General features: G+C 36.6%; 1 protein-coding gene across 2 annotated transcripts; it reads left to right on the top strand.

The window, feature by feature from the left end:
* Window positions 1–541: 541 nt before the first annotated feature.
* LOC122079405 (mitochondrial proton/calcium exchanger protein-like) lies at window positions 542–19,598 on the top strand. Of its 2 annotated transcripts, XM_042645840.1 has the most exons (16): window positions 542–560; window positions 749–780; window positions 1,048–1,714; window positions 1,807–2,119; window positions 3,346–3,492; window positions 3,606–3,694; window positions 4,029–4,121; window positions 5,171–5,297; window positions 10,435–10,499; window positions 10,586–10,760; window positions 15,820–16,011; window positions 16,162–16,209; window positions 16,719–16,865; window positions 16,991–17,073; window positions 18,167–18,282; window positions 19,272–19,598. In XM_042645840.1, exons 3-16 carry the CDS (start codon window positions 1,116–1,118, stop codon window positions 19,355–19,357), a joined length of 2,280 nt encoding a protein of 759 aa, XP_042501774.1. In that variant the 5' UTR covers window positions 542–560; window positions 749–780; window positions 1,048–1,115; the 3' UTR covers window positions 19,358–19,598. The 2 variants fall into 2 exon arrangements, with proteins under 2 accessions (XP_042501774.1, XP_042501775.1); XM_042645841.1 differs by lacking the exon at window positions 749–780 and having other exon boundaries at window positions 543–560.
* Window positions 19,599–20,287: the final 689 nt, after the last annotated feature.

The raw sequence follows: 20,287 nt of genomic DNA, 5'->3' as shown, positions 1-20,287 counted from the left end.
ATGGGAGAAGAAGGGTTATAGTTTCGATCAATTAGGGTTCTTGATAGAAGACAAGGGTCGGGAATCAGGATTTGACCCATTTGGGTTAATCTCGTTTTTTATTTTTATGTTTTGTGAACCCAAAAGTTTTGAGTGTGTAATGTATTAAACGAGTATTATTCGTGTATAATACGATTATTTTTAAAACTTGCGTATTAAACGGTTTTTTTGGATTGCCATGCCAAATTACGAATTTTTGAATTAAACGTTCGGATGCACGTATTATACGCGTATAATACGTGTATTTTACTAACTATGCTTAGATCCGACCTTTAGGTCTAAAAAGGAATTTGATCCACAGCCCTTGGATTCATAAGGGACACGTGTCGCGGCGAAGGTCGAGAATTCGAAAGGAGCCAAATCCGCCCCGCCTGTCCCCGCCCCCTACCCCTACCCGGGAGTATAGATCGGCTACACTAAAGACCCTTATAAAACCCTCCCCACTCCTCTGTTCTCGCACGACTCTCTCGGAAGCGCAGACCGTGCTTTATGTCCAATATCTCCGTCTATGAAAAACTGAAGTAATTTGATCAGTTTCTTTCATTCTCTGTGATTCTTCGTTTCTTTGCCGACTTCAATCCAATGTCAATTTATTTCTCTCTGTTTTGATCCTTCATTTCTTTGCCGATCTTTATTTCTTTGCCGATCTTTAATCCAATTTATGGTTCTTTAGACGTTTAAATCCACTGATTGTCTATTCAAATTGCAGAGAAGATAATCAATCAGCTTCATTATTGGCAGGTCAACGTTTCTTCCTGTTCACCTCTGTAAATGATTCTGTGTTTTATTTTCCGCTGTTCATTTTAAGAAATGATATTCTCTGTTTAACCGATTTCTTTCTCTTTTCATTATTGATGTATTTGATGATGAAATTTAGGATATGGTTGGGTAGGAATTAATGAATTGATAGTAAATATGTAATTTTTTTGTTGTTACAAAATTTGGGTCGTTGTTATTTCCTTCATGTGACTGTTGGTTTGGTGATACCATCGATATTGTATTTGGCAGCTCGACTGGGTGGGATGGTTTGGGAGATATGACCATAGTTCTCTTTGGGCAGGGAGAAAATATCAATAATGGCTTCCAGAGCAATTCTCAGAAGAAGGAAGTTACTCTTGGATTACCTGAACACACCAACTCGCTCGATTCAAAGTTTTTCAAGTTTCGGGCATGGGAGACCTGCTCCTAATCAGGATGTGTTTCTTTTGAATCGTGTCACAGATAAACATTATGCTAATGTTTACCATGGAAGGGAAGGAAATGTGGGTTCAGTAGAGAAACAGGAATTGTCGAAGTTCCCTGTGGCAGGATTGCTTAAGCATAATTCATTTGGTATTTCTATTTTGGGTTTTCGAAATGGGGGAGCGGAGTTTATTTCTCCATTGGGAGTAAGGTGGTTGTCACAGTCTATCCGTAATGCTACCACAGCTACAGCTCGTCAACCTGAGTTGGCTGGTGGGGATGAGGGAAATGAAGAAAATAAGAGTAAACAGGTGAAAGAGGCATCACCCGAGGAATGTGACCAGGCGGTGGAAGGTTTGAGTGAGGCAAAAGCTAAAGCAAGAGCTAAAAAACTGCAAGAATCTGAGAAGAGTGCTAAGTTTATTACGCAGAGAGTATGGGCTACACTGTTGGGGATTGGTCCAGCTTTGAGAGCTGTTGCTTCAATGAGCAGGTTCTATTTTCTTTCTTTGCTGCTTTATTTGTTTTGGTTAGGATACCTGTTAATGTCTTATTTTTTTGTTTTTCTTTCCCACTTACTTTCAGAGAGGACTGGGCCAAGAAACTCATTCATTGGAAAGATGAATTTAAGGCAACCATGCAACACTATTGGTTGGGCACCAAACTACTCTGGGTTGATGTTAGGATCAGCTCAAGATTATTACTAAAACTTGCCAGTGGGAAGACTCTCTCTAGGCGAGAGAGGCAACAACTAACACGGACCACAGCTGATATCTTTAGGCTAGTTCCTGTTGCAGTTTTTATTATAGTTCCATTCATGGAGTTCTTGCTGCCGGTTTTCCTGAAATTATTTCCCAACATGTTGCCATCTACTTTCCAGGACAAAATGAAAGAACAGGTAATGGTTTTGATAGTTATTGTCAAAACCTGGCTACTGCTTCATTGCAAATGGACTTCTTGAGCTTTAATTTGTATTCTGTCTCTGACCTTTCCTTTTTCACTTGTGAAAATTTACTCTTCATCATGTTTCCTACAGAAGCTTAGGGTATTGAGATTTATTTAGGCTTGAAATACAAAGATGCAGGCCTAGATTATAAGTCATAACTGACTATGCCTGTATTTGGTGTTTTGTTTAGGTTTTTATTGCTGCTTTAAATTTTTTTTTCTTTGGCAACAATAAAAATTTTGCAGAAAGATAATAAAAGATGGAGAGAGAACAATGGGCCAATAACCCACTCCTAAAGCACACATACTGAGCAAACTGCAAAAATAATAAATTCATGATTTTTTACTCAGATCATGGAAGCTGCTGAAAAGCATACCCATTTTCCTCCATCACTACTGTAATACACACAAATCAACCTCAAGCCAACCTCCCACTGCCCAACAAAATAAAAAATCTTCATACTATCAATCAGAGGAGGAAAAAAAAAAAAAAAAAAAAACTGAGCAAATTGAGAGGAGAGGACAAGTTGTCAGCTTCAGATCCAAGGACCCATACTGCGTCAATCGTAATATTTGGTTGTGGGGACATGGAAATGTTAATGTTGACATAAGAGGATGGGCAGATTTTTTCCTATTGCCACTGCCATGCACTCGGTGATATTGGCTGGATCAATCATTCTATGGTTTGAACCAGTTAAATCCATAGTTGTCACAACATGTAGGCGACTCAAGGCGTTGGAGGGGGCCTGGGCTCAAAATGACACCAACAAGGTGTCCCTAGTTGTCAAGGTGCCCGCCTAGGTGTTGCCTTAATAACTAAGTTTAAATCCTCTGATTTAGCATATTACCTCTTCAACTCCACCTTAGAGCTCATCCATGAAGTTCTGCTTGATGGTGTATCCCATTTATCTTCTCCCAGTGCATTATTGAGGTCGTCCAGTAAATTTCTTTTTAATCAATCTTTATGGAGTCCATCAATCGGTTGGTCAAAATGCTCCTTGATACATGCTATTGCTAGGAATGGACTATGGAGAATGACTTAGTCCAATTTTCCTATCCTAAAATGGATAACCATCATTTTATTAGTAAGCGTATACATCTGTATATATTTGTATTGTATGTATATTTTTACCTTTGGTTTTGTACAGTACTTTCATAGCAACAATGCTCAAAATGTAGGAAGCATTGAAAAGGAGACTTAATGCAAGAATAGAGTATGCAAAATTTCTCCAAGACACAGTCAAGGAAATGGCTAAGGAAGTCCAAAATTCCCGAAGTGGAGAAATTAAGAAAACAGCAGAAGATCTTGATGACTTTTTGAACAAGGTACGCAATTTTGATTATTGTTTCACTGGTCTCTTATCTTCTGCTATTTTGACTTCCTCCATAATATTCATTGTTGAGTCCTGCAATTAAATGAATGTTATATGTTGAAATAGGTTAGGACTGGCACCCGTGTTTCTAATGAAGAAATTTTAGGCTTCGCAAAGTTGTTCAATGATGAACTTACTCTTGACAATATCAGCAGGTTGGTATTTTTTGTTTCATTTCACTTGGTGCTCAAAATGGCTGTCAGGCTGGATGGGTAGACCTCAATTGGGTCATTTAGCTTGTGCAAATGAAAATCCAAAATGTCCAGACAATTCATTTTATTTAAGGTGTATTCTAGGCATACTGTTGGATTGTTCTTACTATAGAACGCTGGAACTGAATGATCTGAGGCCCCTGCCTGTCTTTTGAAAGCATTGATTTTACTATTTGAATGTTTCCTTGTGATTCATATTTCTGAAGTACATATCCTTTTTGAGCTGCACTTAGTTTTATTGTTACAATTGCTTTCTGCGACATTTTGTTACTTACAGGCCTCGACTGGTAAACATGTGCAAATACATGGGAATTGCTCCATATGGAACAGATGCATATTTGCGTTACATGCTTCGAAAGAGACTCCAATGGTAAGATAAATGTTATATGCCTTCTGGGTGATATGGGCGTGAATTGGGGGGAGGGATGTGAGAGAGCTACTTAGGTTATTCTACTGGTGTTCTGCTCCTACTATGACACCACTTTAAACTACCTCAAATGCAGTATTCATAGTACATAATAATTTCTTGCAGCCCATTTTCTTGATTCATTTGTGTTGAGTTTTTTTCTCTGTACTTGTATTAGCATATGTGGTTCATATACAACGCAACTCAACCTGTCAACCAAGCCTCATTGCCACTACATGGGGTTGACTACACAAATGCTGTTTCACCAGTCAACTTTAAGCTAATGTTGTTTTAACCCAGAGACCTTATTTCAATGTTCCCAAATGTCTTCACATTCCTCAATTAATCATCAAACACATTTGTTGTTTTGTTTTTCTCCTTTTTGGGTGGAGGGTTGGATAAATAACAAGATTTAATTATGAAAAGAAAAGCAGAACATGGAAGTACATGGAGATACAAATGCATAAGAATACTACAACATTACAGCCAGCCCTTGTGACCAAAGCACCCAGCCCCTGTAAAATGCAACCTAGGTTGCCGATGGAATTCAGTGACTATTTGGGCTGTAAGCTGCCTAATTGGCCTTATTAGGTATTTATAGAACCAAGGAGCTTCCTTTGAACCTGTCATCTATCTAATCACATTTTCTGAGGCACCTTCGACTATTACAAGAAGCTACCCCTTGCTCAACAAAAAATCGTTTTACTATGTAAGGTTAGTACCATAGTTCTAAATCTTGGAAATTTCGGTCGAAATTTTGTAAGTTTCGATGGTTTTGACCCTCCCCGAGATGACAAAGTTTCGAAAATTTCAACCCGAATTTCGAGATTTAGAACCATGGTAGTACAAAGGTTTACAATCTCCTGAAATTCCTGTTAATGAAGAATGTATGGAAGTCAGAATTGTGAAAATGTTTTTAATATCAGTTTATTGTTATTGTTTCTATATGTTTTTCAAATGCTACATACCTTTTTTCCTGTTACTCCGTAGAATAAGTTTCTTGGTTTCCTTAGGATCAAGAATGATGACAAGATGATTCAAGCAGAGGGTCTGGAGTCCCTGTCAGAAGATGAACTTCGTCAAGCCTGTAGAGAGCGTGGCATGCTTGGATTACTTTCGGTTGAGGAAATGCGCCAACAGGTTTTTGCTTGACTGGAATTTCTTGGTTATACTTCCTTTTCTGTTTCTGTTGAGGGAAAAATCTTTATTTTGGGGAGGGGGTGACTTCATGTTTTCATTATTGATATGTATCTTTCAGTATTACAGATGGTGCAATGAAAACCTTTTTTCCTGATTGTTTAAGCCATTTTTTCTGGTCATAGGAGTTCAGCATTTGATATTTTGTTATTATGCTGGTCTTCTTTTTCTCCCTTTTGTGGCTGAATTGAGTGTATTCCATATATTTTATCTGAACTCCTCCTAGTAGAATATTTTATTTATGCTAATAATGTCCCAGAGAAGTTTACAGTTGTTAGAGATTCAATTTCAGATTTATCTATTTTTGTCCATCTTTTTCTCTTGATGTTGGTTGCTTGATCAAGGCTTCAATTCATCCCCTTTCCGCTCAATTTTTTCGGTTTCTGTATCTATCATCAATTCATCATGCATTTCCCTTAGTGAATTTCCTTTATTCTCCTTACCAGTCAATTTTTGTAATGCTTTTGTCTTGGCCTAGAAGAAATTTGGCTAGGGAGTGGGTTGGTTTGGCACATGTGCCAACAGCCATGTCTGAAACGCCATTAGGTCTGGGTTAAACTGGATTGGTTGGGGATGTGTAGCAGCCTCTTTCTGGGATAGTTCGACACCAACTCGACCCAGTCTGGCCTCAGTTGCATCTCTAAGTCTCTTGTACTTTCTTAGCACTACCATATATCAATTGAAAAATGCGTCTCATCTTTCACTTGAATTTACTTACATGAACCCTCCTACATTTTTCACTTTCTTGCACTTTCTAGATCTCTCTTGACAAGAAAACACAGTCTTGAAAAAGTCATAATGTCAAAACTGAATTTAGAAGTGATAGGCTTATCCGGATTTTGGATCTGAAATCGAAGCCAAAATATGAAATATGGAGTTAGAAATGAAAAGCAGACAGGAAATCCTGAGTTCTTTTTTTTTGGATAGGGTGGCCGCAAAGAGAGTTGAACTCTTAACATCTTTACTGTGAGGAGTTAGGGCCCGTTCGGTTATAGAAACAGCAGAAACAATTTTTCTTAGGCACCATTTGACAATGTTCCGTTTCTGCCGTTTCTGCTTTTTCTTGTTCCCAAAAATGGAGAAACAATGTAAAAAGCGTTTGATAAAGTTGTTCCGTTTCACCCGTTTACACATCCGACTTGTTTCGTCGTTTCTAGACACGAATTTGAAAGAAGAAAAAGGTTGTTGTGCCCGATAAATCTTTCAACTATTTAAGCCTAAAAAGAGGCAACCGAACCCTCTCTCCCTTTTGGGCATTCAATAATACTATTTGGTTTTTTAGTGGCATTCTATCTGTAAAAAATGTTTCGAGAAACAGGTTTATCAAACACCAAAAATTCCCTTTTTGTTTATGGAAACGTGAAAAGCCGTTTTTGCTGTTTCTAGACACAGAAATAGCAAAAACGTTATCAAACAGTGCCTTATTTTCTGTTCCAAGAAACAATTTTTTGATCTCATGATTTTGGTCCGCAAATTTCCGAAACCCAAAAACAAAATCTGATTAAACAGATCCACTTCTGAAACCCAAAACTTGCTAGTCTCTAGTGTGAGAGAGAAGCCATCACTGTAGAGCTTTCAAGTGAGATGAACCATAGAGCCAAGAGGGGCGTGCGTTCTCTGCAACACCTTGCTCGCTGTCAAGGTTGAAGTCGGGGGCAGGGATCAAGAAGGAGATTCCACAGATAGGACATCAAAGAAGAATGAATGCAAGAAGAAAGCCCCTTTCCTTTACCTAGATTTGCAGGTTCGTAGTAGGGTTGCAGCCCAGAGCTGTTGGAGTTGGAAGACGATGGAGAGGGGCTTCAGAACGAATCCCAAGCCGAAAGGGGGAGAGGATTTAAGATGAGCTTCAGTAGCATGATAGCATCCCACAATCCGAAATGAGGGTTGGGTAGGTCGAGACGATGAAGATGAGCTTCAGCAGCTTTAGGTTGGAGTCGCTGCTTGAGAGGGTACCAGTGGGGAGTGCCTTCTATATGTGAGAAGGGCTTGGGTAGGTCGAGACTTCTACCGGGATTTTGTGAATTTTTCCCCTTTCTTTGTTGTAATAACCAGAAAAATAGGTCTAACTAGTTCATCCATTCCTGTTTCTAGGAACAAAAAAATGCATAAATTCCTATTTCTATTTTAAAAAATAGGTGAAAAAAAGAAAAGAAAGAAAAGAAAAGAAAAGAAAAGAAAAGAAAAGAAAAAAAGAAAAAAGAAGAAGAAAGAGAGAAAAAGAAAAAAATCAAACAGAAAAGAGGGTTTATTTCTGTTTCTGAGCACAGAAAAATGGGAAAACATGCTTCTGGAAAAAAATCAACCGGGTCCTTAGTCTTTGCCGACTGAGCTACTCCCCTTGGGTTTTATTTCAATTCTCCTTAGGCTAAAATCCTGATTGATTGAACTGGTTCAATGGAAAACTTTATCAGAACAATCGAATCAGATCTGAACTTGAAATAGAATACTTATAAAAATGTACCTAAAATTGACCCTACTACCATCTCACACAATCAGACCTCTTTAAAATAAAAAGAAAATTATATAGAAGTCTCCAAATGACCCTATAAATCTGAGAACGCTGACTGTGTAACATCCTTGAACGTGTAAAAGAGCATTATAATATGTGTAGAGGATGCTACAGCACTCCTACTTAATTAATACCCCCTACAAAATAAACAAAAGCCAACTCCAAAGTAAACTTGAACTCATAGTCTGACTAAAGAATCGGAGCCTTACTAAACATAGTAAAAATAATCGTCCTAAAAAGTAAAGATAAAAAAATTTGGATTTTTGATTTTGTGTGTGGATAGTCAATCACAACTTACTGGAATTCTAAAAATCACAATTTCTAATAGTAATGGAAAAATAAATTGCTGAAAATAGTATATTAACAAAGGAATAATCTTGCAGGCCAAAGTGATGCAAGCAGTGGACTAGAAATCCCATATTATGACAGAAAGTAATGGGCTCAAGGGAGTTTGAAAGAGGAAAATCTCAAGATAGAACTTGAACAAGAAGATTTAATGGAGAAAACAAGAAAAATAGCAGTAATAATGATGAAGAAACATTTAAATTGGAGAACGGTAAAAATCCCAACCAGCAGTGTCAACAAGGGTGCTACCCTGGGAAAAACAGCAATAAAGAAGTGGAAACTGCCCGATTGGGCTTAGGAAGTCCAGATTTTTGGCCATGGATAGGTTATATGGCCCTTGGACTACTTGTTTATGGGTTATTTGTTGTAACAGACGTAATTTATAAGCCCATATTTGTGGGCTTAAGTCTTCATATGGGAATAGTAGTAATATTAGCCTTAGTTTGCTAAGTGAAGAGACTTTGAGTTAGAATAGGATGCTTATTAGCTAGATAGAGTTCTGTTTTGAGTCTATTTACTTTATTCAATGGGTGAGAATGATTGGTAGTCCTTTTACGAGCCAGTGTAGGAATTTCAAAAAGGTCTTTAAATATGTAATACACGCCTTCAATTAGACGTGATTTGATAATAGAGATTAAAGTTTTTTTAGGAGTTTTTTGAGCTGTTGAACTTTGTGAACGTGGGTGAAGGCTCTACTTCTGGCCTACTTTCTTCTTCTAGTTCTGTATTCTACTGTTACTCAGCTGCTATCTCTTCTCTTCTACTATTCTTCTCATATTTATTATTACTACTTCCAATCTGTGGTCCCCCTGCTCTACATCAATTACCAGATTGCATTATTCTTCAATATCTCTCTAGTTATTGGTTTGTTTTACTTCCGATTTCACATACTATTTTTGGTTTGTTATCTCAGAAATTCTGGTTTTGATTCCATAAGAATGCTGGTTGATATTGCTGTTCTAGTTCTGCTATTAGTTTTCCACTTTTCCTAGTAGCACTCCGTAATTCCAGTTTCTGTTGTCAAGAGTTTCTTCAAGTTATTGTTCTATTGTCACTTGTCAGAGTTTCAGATAGAGCCGATTGGAGGGCAAGGATCCATGTATCTGACCCAACCTAGCTGAAATTTTCCTGACTTGCTGGTGCATGGCTGCTTTCCTTTTACTTTGGTTTTACTCTCATTTCTCCTATCTTGTTTTTTTCTCGGATCCATGTAGCCGACCCTATTAAGTTGGGATGAGGAGTTTTTTTGTTGTAGATTTCTTTAAGTTATGCACTGTTCTTCTATTAGAATTGACCACTTGACCTGATCTCTAATCTATTCTGATCCATTGTTATGATTTGCAAAATTTCTCCTATTTCTTGTATAAATTTCCCTGTTTCTGCAATTCTGTTTATACACGTTTGTTGCTGGATTTTCTGGTATGGGATTAGTTTACATCGCTTCCCCTCACCCCCAGCACTAAAGGGTTAAGCTTGGCCCAGCTAGGTTTAGGATGGCAGGAAGTGAATATACTAGGTTTGGGTAGTCGCAGTACAGTTGATAGATTTTGGTCGCAGGAATTAGATGAAACAGGTACAGATGGTGGAATTCTGAAACCTGTAGTGGATTGCAACTTTAGTATTGTATATTGATGCTGATTATTGCAACTTTGCAACTGTAGTTGTGCTATTTGCAACTTGATGTTTAGAGGTTCGAAACTTGGAAATAGTCTCTCCTGCAAAGCAGGAGGTAAGGTGACATACATTTTACCCTCCCATACCCTGCAGTAGCAGGAGCCTTGTGCACTGGGTTGTTTTTTTTTTTTTTTTGATTATTGTTGTTCATCCCCATGTTTGAATTCTATTTGTTTTAATAAAAGATTATTGATTATAAAAAGAAAGTAGGGAAATAGAGTTCTATATTGTTTTGGAGGCCTTATTTTGGATGTTATGCTAGTTGCAGTGAAGTCTCAGGAAAAGGGGCCATGTGCTTCCCAGGGGGTCATTTTGCAGTTAAAGTTGATACCCTCTACCTATATTTCTAGAGATATTGGAACGGACATTTACTATTCTCATTTCTAGATATGCTGTGCACATTTGGAACTCTATTGCCTGTGGTTTAGAATGATTTATCCATTAACAAATTACTAACCATTAGGGAAGAAAAAACCTTCATTGTTTGAAGTTTTTTACAAAGCCTGGTGGTTTCACATCAATGATTTAATTCTATCTCATTTTTTGCAGCTTCGTGATTGGTTGGACTTGTCACTCAACTATTCTATGCCCTCTTCTCTTCTGATTCTTTCCAGGTAGTTGAAACCTCATTAGGTCATATGTCTTTCAGATTTCTAGTTCATATTTAATTTTCCCTTTCTTGTTCTGGTAACATCTGCAGATCCTTCACCATCTCTGGAAAGCTGAAACCAGAGGAGGTTGTTCAAGCTACATTGTCCTCTTTGCCAGATGAAGTTGTGGATACCATTCAGGTTACATCCATGCCATCTGAAGATTCTGTTTCAGAGAGGAAGAGGAAACTGGAGTTCCTAGAAATGCAAGAAGAACTTATCAAGGTTGATTACGCCAGTAGTTCCTTTTTCCAAACTCATGAGTCTTATTGAAATTTAGAACTTTGTTTTGATGAATCCTGCTCCATTATTTATCCTCTGTTGCATTTTGGTAATAGGTTCCCATGATTTCCTTACTGCGAATTGGTTTTAATTAATGACGATGCATCCACTTTAATTGTTTGGAATGTTGTATCTCATGTTTGTGCTTCTTTTTTCCTTATCTGCAGTATGTGAACTTTGTTTAGTTATTCGTTAACCAGAAAGCATAAGCATTTTGAGAGAAAATTCGTTTAGGCGTCAATCAGGCATCTTGTATCATGCCCATGGTTCGAGAACTCAAGCGAAACATGCGAAATTTCGCATATTTCGTAGGTATCGACCCAGGTCAAAACGAAACCTTAGGGGATTTTAAAAAATCACCTATTTCGACAGGTTTTGACCAGGTTTCCCGTCTCTTGTGCATTTTTTTATCCCAATGTGGGAAACTTGGGGAAAGAATGGAGATTTTCATTTTTTGGCACTTTTTTATGCTAAATATCATTTCAGTAAATGTTCATTTACTTAAGATATTATTCATAAATAAGGAAATACCTCCTATTTGAATCCAATAAAAATAATTTAAAAATCAAATTCCTAAAGAATAAAAAGTCAACCCTCTAGTCCAAGAACAAAAACTGGATTTTGGTTATAGGGCGATTTTCAACTTTTAAATGCTGGGTTTTTTCTCAATTATGAAAATTTTATAAATCCAATAATGTTAAAACATTGTTAAAAACCAAAAGTCCGGTAAAATAATATTTTGTTTTGATATCCCTAAAATTATTTTCATTCAGGCGATTTTAACAGCATTCGTGCACTTTAAAATAATTTTGACTGGAGCATAACTTTGTCATTACAACTCAGATTTAAGTAGCAAGAACATTTCTCTAAATGTTGATTCTTTATAACTTGATGTGACTTAATGAGATTTTTTATGATTTGATGTGGCTAAATGTTGATTTTAATGACTTGATGTGGCTTAATATTGATTTTTTATGATATAAGGTATATATAGCTTACTGAATAATGTTAGAAAAGATAACTTGCATGCCTTAAGGGTAGTGAGTCACTACTTGGATGGAACTGCCTAGACACTCTACTTGGAATTGAGTCACTACTTTCGAGTGTTGAGTAATTGAGTCACTACTGTTCAGTGTTGATAGATAACTGTTGATGATGTAATATTTTTATCTATTTTGGATCATTTGGATTATGTCTTATGTTTAGATGTAGATTGTAGACTATATATAGTCATTATGTAGTAAAGTTTCAGAATTTAAGCCTACAAGTCAGCGTAATAATTATCAAACCTTCGGTTCACCACACAAGTAAGACTTTATGTTTTTTTTTTTTTAATGAAACTAATGATGTGAATGTGTTAGAAATGTTTAAAATAGGTTATACACAAAAAATAGACAAAAAAACACTGTTTGGGGGTCGAAACCTAAGTTTCCACCATACCGGGAAAAATTCCCCGGTATCCTCGAAATTTTCCAAGTTTCCACTAAAATTTCGGTCTCCCCAGAGGTCGAATCCTGGTCGAAACCCTACACTGTGAACCTTGATCATGCCTCAAGCTCTCTCCCATGTGGAATGGCAGCCAATACCCAGATTTAGTAGTATCTGGTGATTATTTTGATTATTGTTAAATGGCTTTTAATTAAATACATAAGCTTCAGAATATAATATATATATTTTAAATTTTAAATTTTATTTTTTGTATATGAATTTGTATTTATTAAAGTTGGAAGAGTCAGGAACAAAACAACCTGCTATAAGCTATAAGGCTGAAGATTCCCTTCAATTCTATTCAAAATAAAAAACTACTAAAGTAAAAAATCAATACAAAAATAAAAGAGGGCAAGTGTTTCTTCCTTCACAACCTGTTGAGCTAAGCTTTTCTAAACAGCCTTCAGTATCTGTTATGTCACTGCTTAGATGGTGCCCGAATTTTGTGGACCTTTTTTTTTTTAAACATCTTTGTCTAATTATTTGTTTAAGCTTCAGCCTAAAAGGATTTACATATTGGGCTTATAATGCCTTTGGAAACTAGTTGAAAATTCAATTTTTGACATTTCTGATTAACAGCTGAGAATATGAGTGAATAGTTCATTAAATGGAGGATGTACTATGATTTATTGAATTTATTGATGTAAGTAAGCTTAGAGATTTTGATTTGTAGGATGGACCACAAGGAAGAAGTATTGGGAAGTGCATTAGGATTAAGTAGGCCTTAAAAAAGAGTGCTTAGGGAAGGGGGGGTGGTTAGGGGCTGTGACAGTACCTATGGATGATAACTCTTAGGAGATGTTGAAGAAGATGTGATTTAGATATGAAAAGTAGAGACAAGAAGAAGAAAGATGAAGAAACAGATCTGAAGGAGAGGGAACATATCCAAATTGTGAGAGGAGAAACTTGGGAAAGGAGGAGGAGAAAGAAATTAGAAGAATAATATTGATAGGGTGGAAAGGGAATGATAAGTGCTGAACAGTAACACTAAGAGAAAGGTGAGAAAGAAAAGAAAACGGAAGGATAAGTAGATAACCATTGCCCAGAAGAGGGGGGGGGGTGCATGAATGGATCAGCTCTCTATACACTTACTGTAAACAACTTCTTCTTCATTCCATCTATCTTCTCTAAGTGATTTCTTGCATCTTTATATGGTAAAAGAATCGCTTCTTCATGAAGCTTGCTTAAGAAGCAAAAAGACGAAGGTTCATCTTGTGTCCCTCTATTCCAATGACGAAGTGATACAGAATTTAAAACATACTCAAGGAGGAACAAGACGGGTTCAGCCCACGATTTGGACTAGAGAGCTAGTCCACGACTTTGGTCTTGGTTTGGTTCATTAGTGAACCATGTTGGTTCAGTTTAAGTTATGTTTGATTTCTTAGGAGTCAAGTTATTAGTTGTTAGATTTTATTCTCATTATTTCTATTTTCAGTTTTTTATAAACTTATGTATTAGAGAAGAATCGATTGGGAGGTTTCCTATTTTGAAACCTTCCAATTGCTAGGCTGTGTTCCCTCCCCCATTATCACTATAACGTACAAAGGCAATGCTCCATAGAAGCCTACGATTTTTATAAACTAGTATGCTTCTGCTGCTGTTTCTCTTGCTGAGAATTGCTTTGTGTCTGATCAAAGTTGGTGGAGCTGGTGTATGATCTAGCTGACACTCTGCTGTGTGAAGCCTGAAAGGCTCCTATCCTCTTATTATTCTTCTTCTATAGTCATTCAAGTACCCAGAAATTGTTATTGCTGCCTCATTCCACAGGAATTTGATTCATATCTTCGCTCAGTTTCTTCCCAGGAATCTCAGGGTTACTTGTTCCCCAATCTATATCTTCCTAAGGCAATCCAGCCACTGCTTTGGGCTGAGTTTTGGATTGGTCCTTCCCCCCATTCAGGGTCCCACTAGATCCAAATTTCAGGCTTGTGAGATATAGGAAATCTCCTTATTTTGGTCGGTTTTATGAGGAGAGAGTCGCCTCAAGGAGAGGAGGAGAAAAGAGGAGGAGGAAACCTTAATTTCCCACTTCATATTCCTTTAATGGCTTCATGCCTTGTGAAGCTTTGGTGTAGTGCCTTCAAGAGACATCACAAGGGTTTGTGAAGAAAAGGAATAAAGGAGAGGAAGGAAGAGAAGAGGAGTGCAACAGTGATTGGAGACGCTCGATCTACAACATCTCTGGGGTTACCCAACAATATAGGTTACCAGTTTTTCAAATCCCCGTTTTGTATTTGTCTGTAGGCTAGATTTTTGGGAAAATGCTTGAGTCAGTATTTCTGATGGAATTGAGAGGGTTGTAATTGTGTAAGCTTGCAATCGGGACAAATCATATAAGCCCGTTGTTGCTTGTAATTGAGGTGTCCAATGGGTGCTGGACAGAGAGGGATTGTAGCTCCTTGACTGTTTTGGCTGTCTAACGGTTGGTATTGTAGCACCCTCACAGTTGTAGCTTTGTAAATTGGGGGTTGTAGCTCCCTGTAGCTGTAGCTGCTAAAGAGTGATGAACATTTGCTGAGCCCATGGTGGCATTGCTTCGTGGATGTAGTGGCACTGCTGAACCACTTTACATCTAGTTTTATGTGGTTGTCTAGATGTATGGATATATTGGAGTGCCTTGTTTGCATGATGGGTGTGCATATTGGGTAGACCTTGCCACAGGGTTGTGTGCGCCTATGGTTGAGAGGCAAGGTGTGCCACAAGACTGTATGTGTGAATTAGCATATGTGCCTATGTGGTTGAGTGACTTTGACATTGACAAGCGAGTTGAGAAACAAGCAAGTTGGATCAAGTTTTGAGGGTCACCGATTCACCCCCCAGTGACGCATTGAGACTAACATCTTGAATAATGTTTGATTGAAATATTGATTTAGAGATAACTTTCTTTTTGAGTTTGCAGGCCAAGATATATATATATATATATATATTTTTTTTTTTTTTTAATTTTAAATTTTTAATTTTTTAAACATTTATCTTTTTATTTTAGTATTGCTCTTTCTTTCTGGCTTTTTGGGGGTGTTTTTAGGAGAGTTTAGACAAAATATATAATATTCTATATGCTGAATCTTCAAAACACAAATATTTATATCTTTGAAATTTAAATGCAGACATCCTTTATGTTTTTATCAGGGTTATAATGAATATCACATTGGGTTAGAAATCCAAGTCATTTAGAAAAATAATTATATAATTAATTTCCAGGAAATATATAACGTTTCCCCCTTTTTTCAATATATGTTGTTAGGGATGAAAATGATACTAGTTGCATAGTCATATTCCATTGTTCTCCCCCTTTTTGGGTACTATACTTTCATTCCATCTTATGGGCCACTTTCTGCCATCATGCTGGCATTTGAGCATTTTTTTTTCTTTCCAGATTGTCTGAATTGCATGAATAATTTTAGCAATTATGCTTTTTCTGATGTGTACTTGGATGTTCTTTTGATTTGTACAACTTCTTTGTCAATTGTTGGTTTAGTCTTTCAAATTATGATTCTAACATGATCGGTTACAGGAGGAGGAAGAAGATGAGGAAGAAGAGCAAGCTAAGATGGAATCTGGGATTAGTCAAGAGGATGTAGCTTTGGAGGAGATGACTGGTCCAACAGCAAGAGAAGCGCAAGAGATGGCAAAAGCAAGAACTTTGGAGAAGCAAGAGGAGCTCTGTAAGCTCAGCAGTGCATTGGCTGTCTTAGCGTCGGCATCTGTAAGGACCAGTTCAATAATAATAATAAAGAAAAAAGTCATTTTTTATTTTTTGAAGTTGCTATCACTTTTTTATGAGTTTCACCCCCCCTCCAAAAAAAAAAAAAAAAAAAAAAAAAACTGAAATTGTATTTTCTGACAACTTTTGCAGTCAGTGAGTAGGGAACGAGAAGAGTTTTTGAGGCTTGTCAATAAGGAGGTATGAAGAAACATGTGTACAATATTTTTAGTATCAGCTGTGTGAAGTGTCGCTATTCTAAAAATCAAATGCAATTTGTATTCATTCCTTGAGTTACTACCAGGGTACTTCTCTATGCTTTAGTTTAGTTTCTATTTTGAATACCGTATTAATTGGTATCATAAGTAAGGCTGTAACATACTACTATACCAAGACTTCTTGGCTATTAGTTTTTGACGTAGGAATTAATAATGATTATTATTCAGAACAAGCGACTTAGTGTATTCTGTATTGATGTTTTTGCATGTTCTTATTTAATTCTATTTATCAAAGGCCTCTAAATATCTCATGAGGCGATGAAAATATTTTAACACATTCAGTATTGTGTTATTGTTATCTCTTTTTGTTCCTAATGAAGCTCATGTATCTTCTTCCAGTCTCCCACTCACTTATTTTTTCTGTAAAATATCTTCAATGTTATTTTTGGTTCTAGGTTCTATTTTTAAATGCTGTAACATTTTTCTTTGCAGATAGAGTTGTATAATAGCATGGTAGAGAAGGAGGGCATGGAAGGTGAAGAAAAGGCAAAAAAGGCATACAGAGCTGCCAGGGAGGATAGTGACCATGCTGCTGAAAAGGCCATAGGCGAAAAAGTTTCTTCAGCTCTGATTGATAGGGTAAGAAATTTCTGAATTTTTTTGGTACACCCTTCATGCAATCACTTGATGCCTGAGGATTGTGATGCACATCCTGTCACTTCCAGAACGATGGAATTTATTTATGTTCTCTTCATATACTTCAGGTTGATGCTATGCTCCAAAAACTTGAAAAGGAAATTGATGATGTAGATGCTAAGATTGGTGACCGCTGGCGACTTCTTGACAGGTAGATTCTATTTAGTCGAACTTTTATTTTATTTTATTTTTTTATTTAATCACTACCAAATAGGATCATCTGAGGATGGATCACAGGTGTCCTCTCTTGATTTTATTTATTGGCTGCACTGTCAAATGCTGTTGAGTAGATGGCCAGCCACCAAATATGGTTGTCCATTGATGGCCACTAGATGGACCAAAATAGTATGTGCCAATTGGACTGTCAGATTTTCCTCATATAACCTATGAACATTAGAATTGAATCTTCCTTACTGATGCTCAAAACCAAAAGCAGTTAAAAGTTAGTTTATTTGTTCTTCTTGTGTGAACAAAGATGTCATTTTATTTCTCCACGTGTATCAAATAAAAGAAAGGAAAAAGGGAAGAAAAGGGGGTTCTGTTTACTTATTTGACAGTTGATCCTATGCCATCAGATATTAAAGATTACACTAGAAAGAAGAAAATTTTGTTGTTATGTGAGGAGTGTGGGAGTTCTCTTGACAGACAAAAGTTCATATGCGATGTATGTGGAAATGGCTAATAATTTATGAATAGGTAGTTGTGGTATCAAAATTCTTGCCCAAATGCAAGGGCTGTTTCTGTCATTGGGCTAGGTATGAGAAAGTTCCTAAGGTAACTTTCAACTTAATAGTAGTTCGAACTATTTATTGTACTGAGAAAGTTTGATTTTAGTATTATCTATTGTGATTCTGAATGTGAATATAGCTGTCAGGGTATACTGCCACATGCAGGAGATGTGAATAACTACTAAATTGGGCCACCTAGGGTCTCTTGGTTTAAGTGATATGCTTTTTGTCACCTGATGGAATTGTATTTTGACCCTGATGATCTTGAACTACTACTCCTGCATAACGCCCACCCAACCCACCCCCACCCCCACCACCACCGCACCGTCCACCCCACCCAAAAAAAAAAAAAAAAAAAAAAAATTTCTGTTGTATGAATGGTAGTTTCTATCTATGTATTGTTGACCATGGACATGTGAATTGGTCGGCGTGGGTAAGAATCACAGTTTGGCAATTCATGATTTCAATTGATGACTCCTGATCCGATGGATTATTGATGCTCTCTCTATGATGAAGGGATTATGATGGGAAGGTGACTCCTGAGGAGGTGGCAGCTGCAGCTATCTACCTGAAGGATACCTTAGGCAAGGAGGGTGTGCAAGAACTTATAAGCAGCCTCTCCAAAGATAGAGGTAGGTGACATGAATTTTATTTTCTTTATTGATTCTTAATTTCTGTCTCATTATTGAGTTGGTTAAGTCAAACTTCTGCAAATCTAGCAGGATTTTAGGTAATGGCCAAGAGTTCTGAATTAAAAACCAGTTGAATGATCTTGTTTTCTCTGTCCATCCATCTCTCTATGTTTCTATATGGCCATATTAGCACTCTACCTTTGTTTTTTCTTGGACATAAATTATTAAAAAAAAAAAAAAAGGGTATGACAATGATTGCATTCTTGTCAGGAATGGTTAGAGTTTGAAAATGGGACTGATAAAGGTGTCAAAGTGATTGTAAAAAAAAAGAAAGAAGTGAATGGGAATAAAGATTACACATGAAATTGAAGAACTGTCCTCATATTTTTTTTTTTTTTGGTGGTTGAATAACTGTCCTCATTTTCATTTAACTAAGAATAGTATACTGTCATTTTTGGTGAAATAAGTATTGGGGAGAGTTCCAATTTTAATAAAAAGGAATTTTAGCTTTTCAATTTCTCTGTATTCGGTTCCTTCAGTCTTTAGTCTTCTTTTGTAGTACTTGTATGCTTTTGGTAGTAAATTATTTTCTTTTCTCGCCATGGGGAGAAAAAAGATTGGATGATCCTTCTTCCAATCAGGAATGGGACTAAGAGATCTGACAATTGTCTTGTTTGGATTAGAAGAATCCAATTTAGTTGATTTTGTTTTACAAATCTCCTGGTGGGACATTTATCGAACTTAAAAATAAAAAGAAAAAGGAATCTCTTAATGAAACATATCACAAGGTAGCTTCTATACCACATGCCAGTAACATTTGTATGGTGCTGGTATTACTGATGGATGCTTTCTAAGCTGGTGCAAGTATTCTGCAGCAACTAATTCTTTTTTCTTCTTTTATTAAATTCTGTATTCCTTTTTTCCTTGGTTGGGCAACTCAAATTTTATCTTGGTTTGAACCCTTTTTTTTGCCAATTTTATTGTAACAGAAGGAAAGATTCTTGTGGAGGACATTGTCAAATTGGGCAGTCGAATGGAAGATACCAACACAGATGAAGAAAGACAGAGAGCGTAAAATATGAATTATCGCTTTTGTCCGGTAGTCTCAATTGTCTAGATGTTACCAGTACACTTCTGGATGTTTTGGTATCAGTAGAGTTTACTGTATTCAAGTGTCTAAAAGTTGGATGTGCTCTTGCATCAGAGGTGGTGGTGTCTTCTGGTGATTTTGATTCTTTAAATAGACAAAAAGGATTCATTTGTTACTTTCTGTAAAAATTAATTTGGGAATGAAAGGGGGTAACAAAATTCAGATATATGCGTACACACATTGTATATTTTACTGTTACTCAGGGGTTGACTCTTCTGGCCTTGAAGCTTAATTTGATTATATCATCTGGAAAGAGTAAAAATGTAGTCTCAGGGCAGGATTTATGTTCCGTATAGCTTTCTTCTCTAATAATTTTTATTCCCAATCAGATCAGAAAATTAATGCTGTGTTACATTGGCCCATACCTACTTCTTGTATCATTATTATTTTTATTATTAATGAAAAAAATAAAATATAAAAGTGTGGTTCATCTCTAGAAGAAATGGTTTTAGGTCGTCCATGGGAGAAATTTGAGATGCAGACCTTTCAGCTTTTTAATCAAGCGTACTGATGTTTCTTTGAAAGGGAACAAAAGGAGATGGCAAAGAAACTAATCAAACTTTCGGAAGTTAAAGAGCAATGACGAGAGCATTTTGGACTTTGTAAAATTGGGGTAAAGAGAATAATGATGCCTTAATGGCTTGATTCTATTTATGCACAGTGAAGGAAAATATATATATACATATATATATATATATATATATATTTATTAATTTTGCAAAAGAGAAGGTAAAAAGAATTTTGTCCATGGCCTATGCCAGTGCTTCCCTCTCTCCCCCTCTCCTGCCCACGTGAAAAAAATTCTCTCTTCCCTCGGTTTCTGTGAGAGAGACACACAGATAACCACTTCCCTAA

Source organism: Macadamia integrifolia, chromosome 5 (genome assembly GCF_013358625.1).
Source record: "Macadamia integrifolia cultivar HAES 741 chromosome 5, SCU_Mint_v3, whole genome shotgun sequence".
Classification (NCBI taxonomy): Eukaryota; Viridiplantae; Streptophyta; class Magnoliopsida; order Proteales; family Proteaceae; genus Macadamia; species Macadamia integrifolia.
This window is presented reverse-complemented; position numbering and strand designations above follow the sequence as displayed.

Bases quoted from the DNA above. Each gene is read 5' to 3' on its own strand.
- LOC122079405 (XM_042645840.1), top strand. From the start codon at position 1,116: ATGGCTTCCAGAGCAATTCTCAGAAGAAGGAAGTTACTCTTGGATTAC. The intron at 3,695-4,028 runs GTTGGTATTTTT...TGTTACTTACAG, and splicing joins ACTCTTGACAATATCAGCAG to GCCTCGACTGGTAAACATGT. The intron at 16,012-16,161 runs GTAAGGACCAGT...CAACTTTTGCAG, and splicing joins CTGTCTTAGCGTCGGCATCT to TCAGTGAGTAGGGAACGAGA.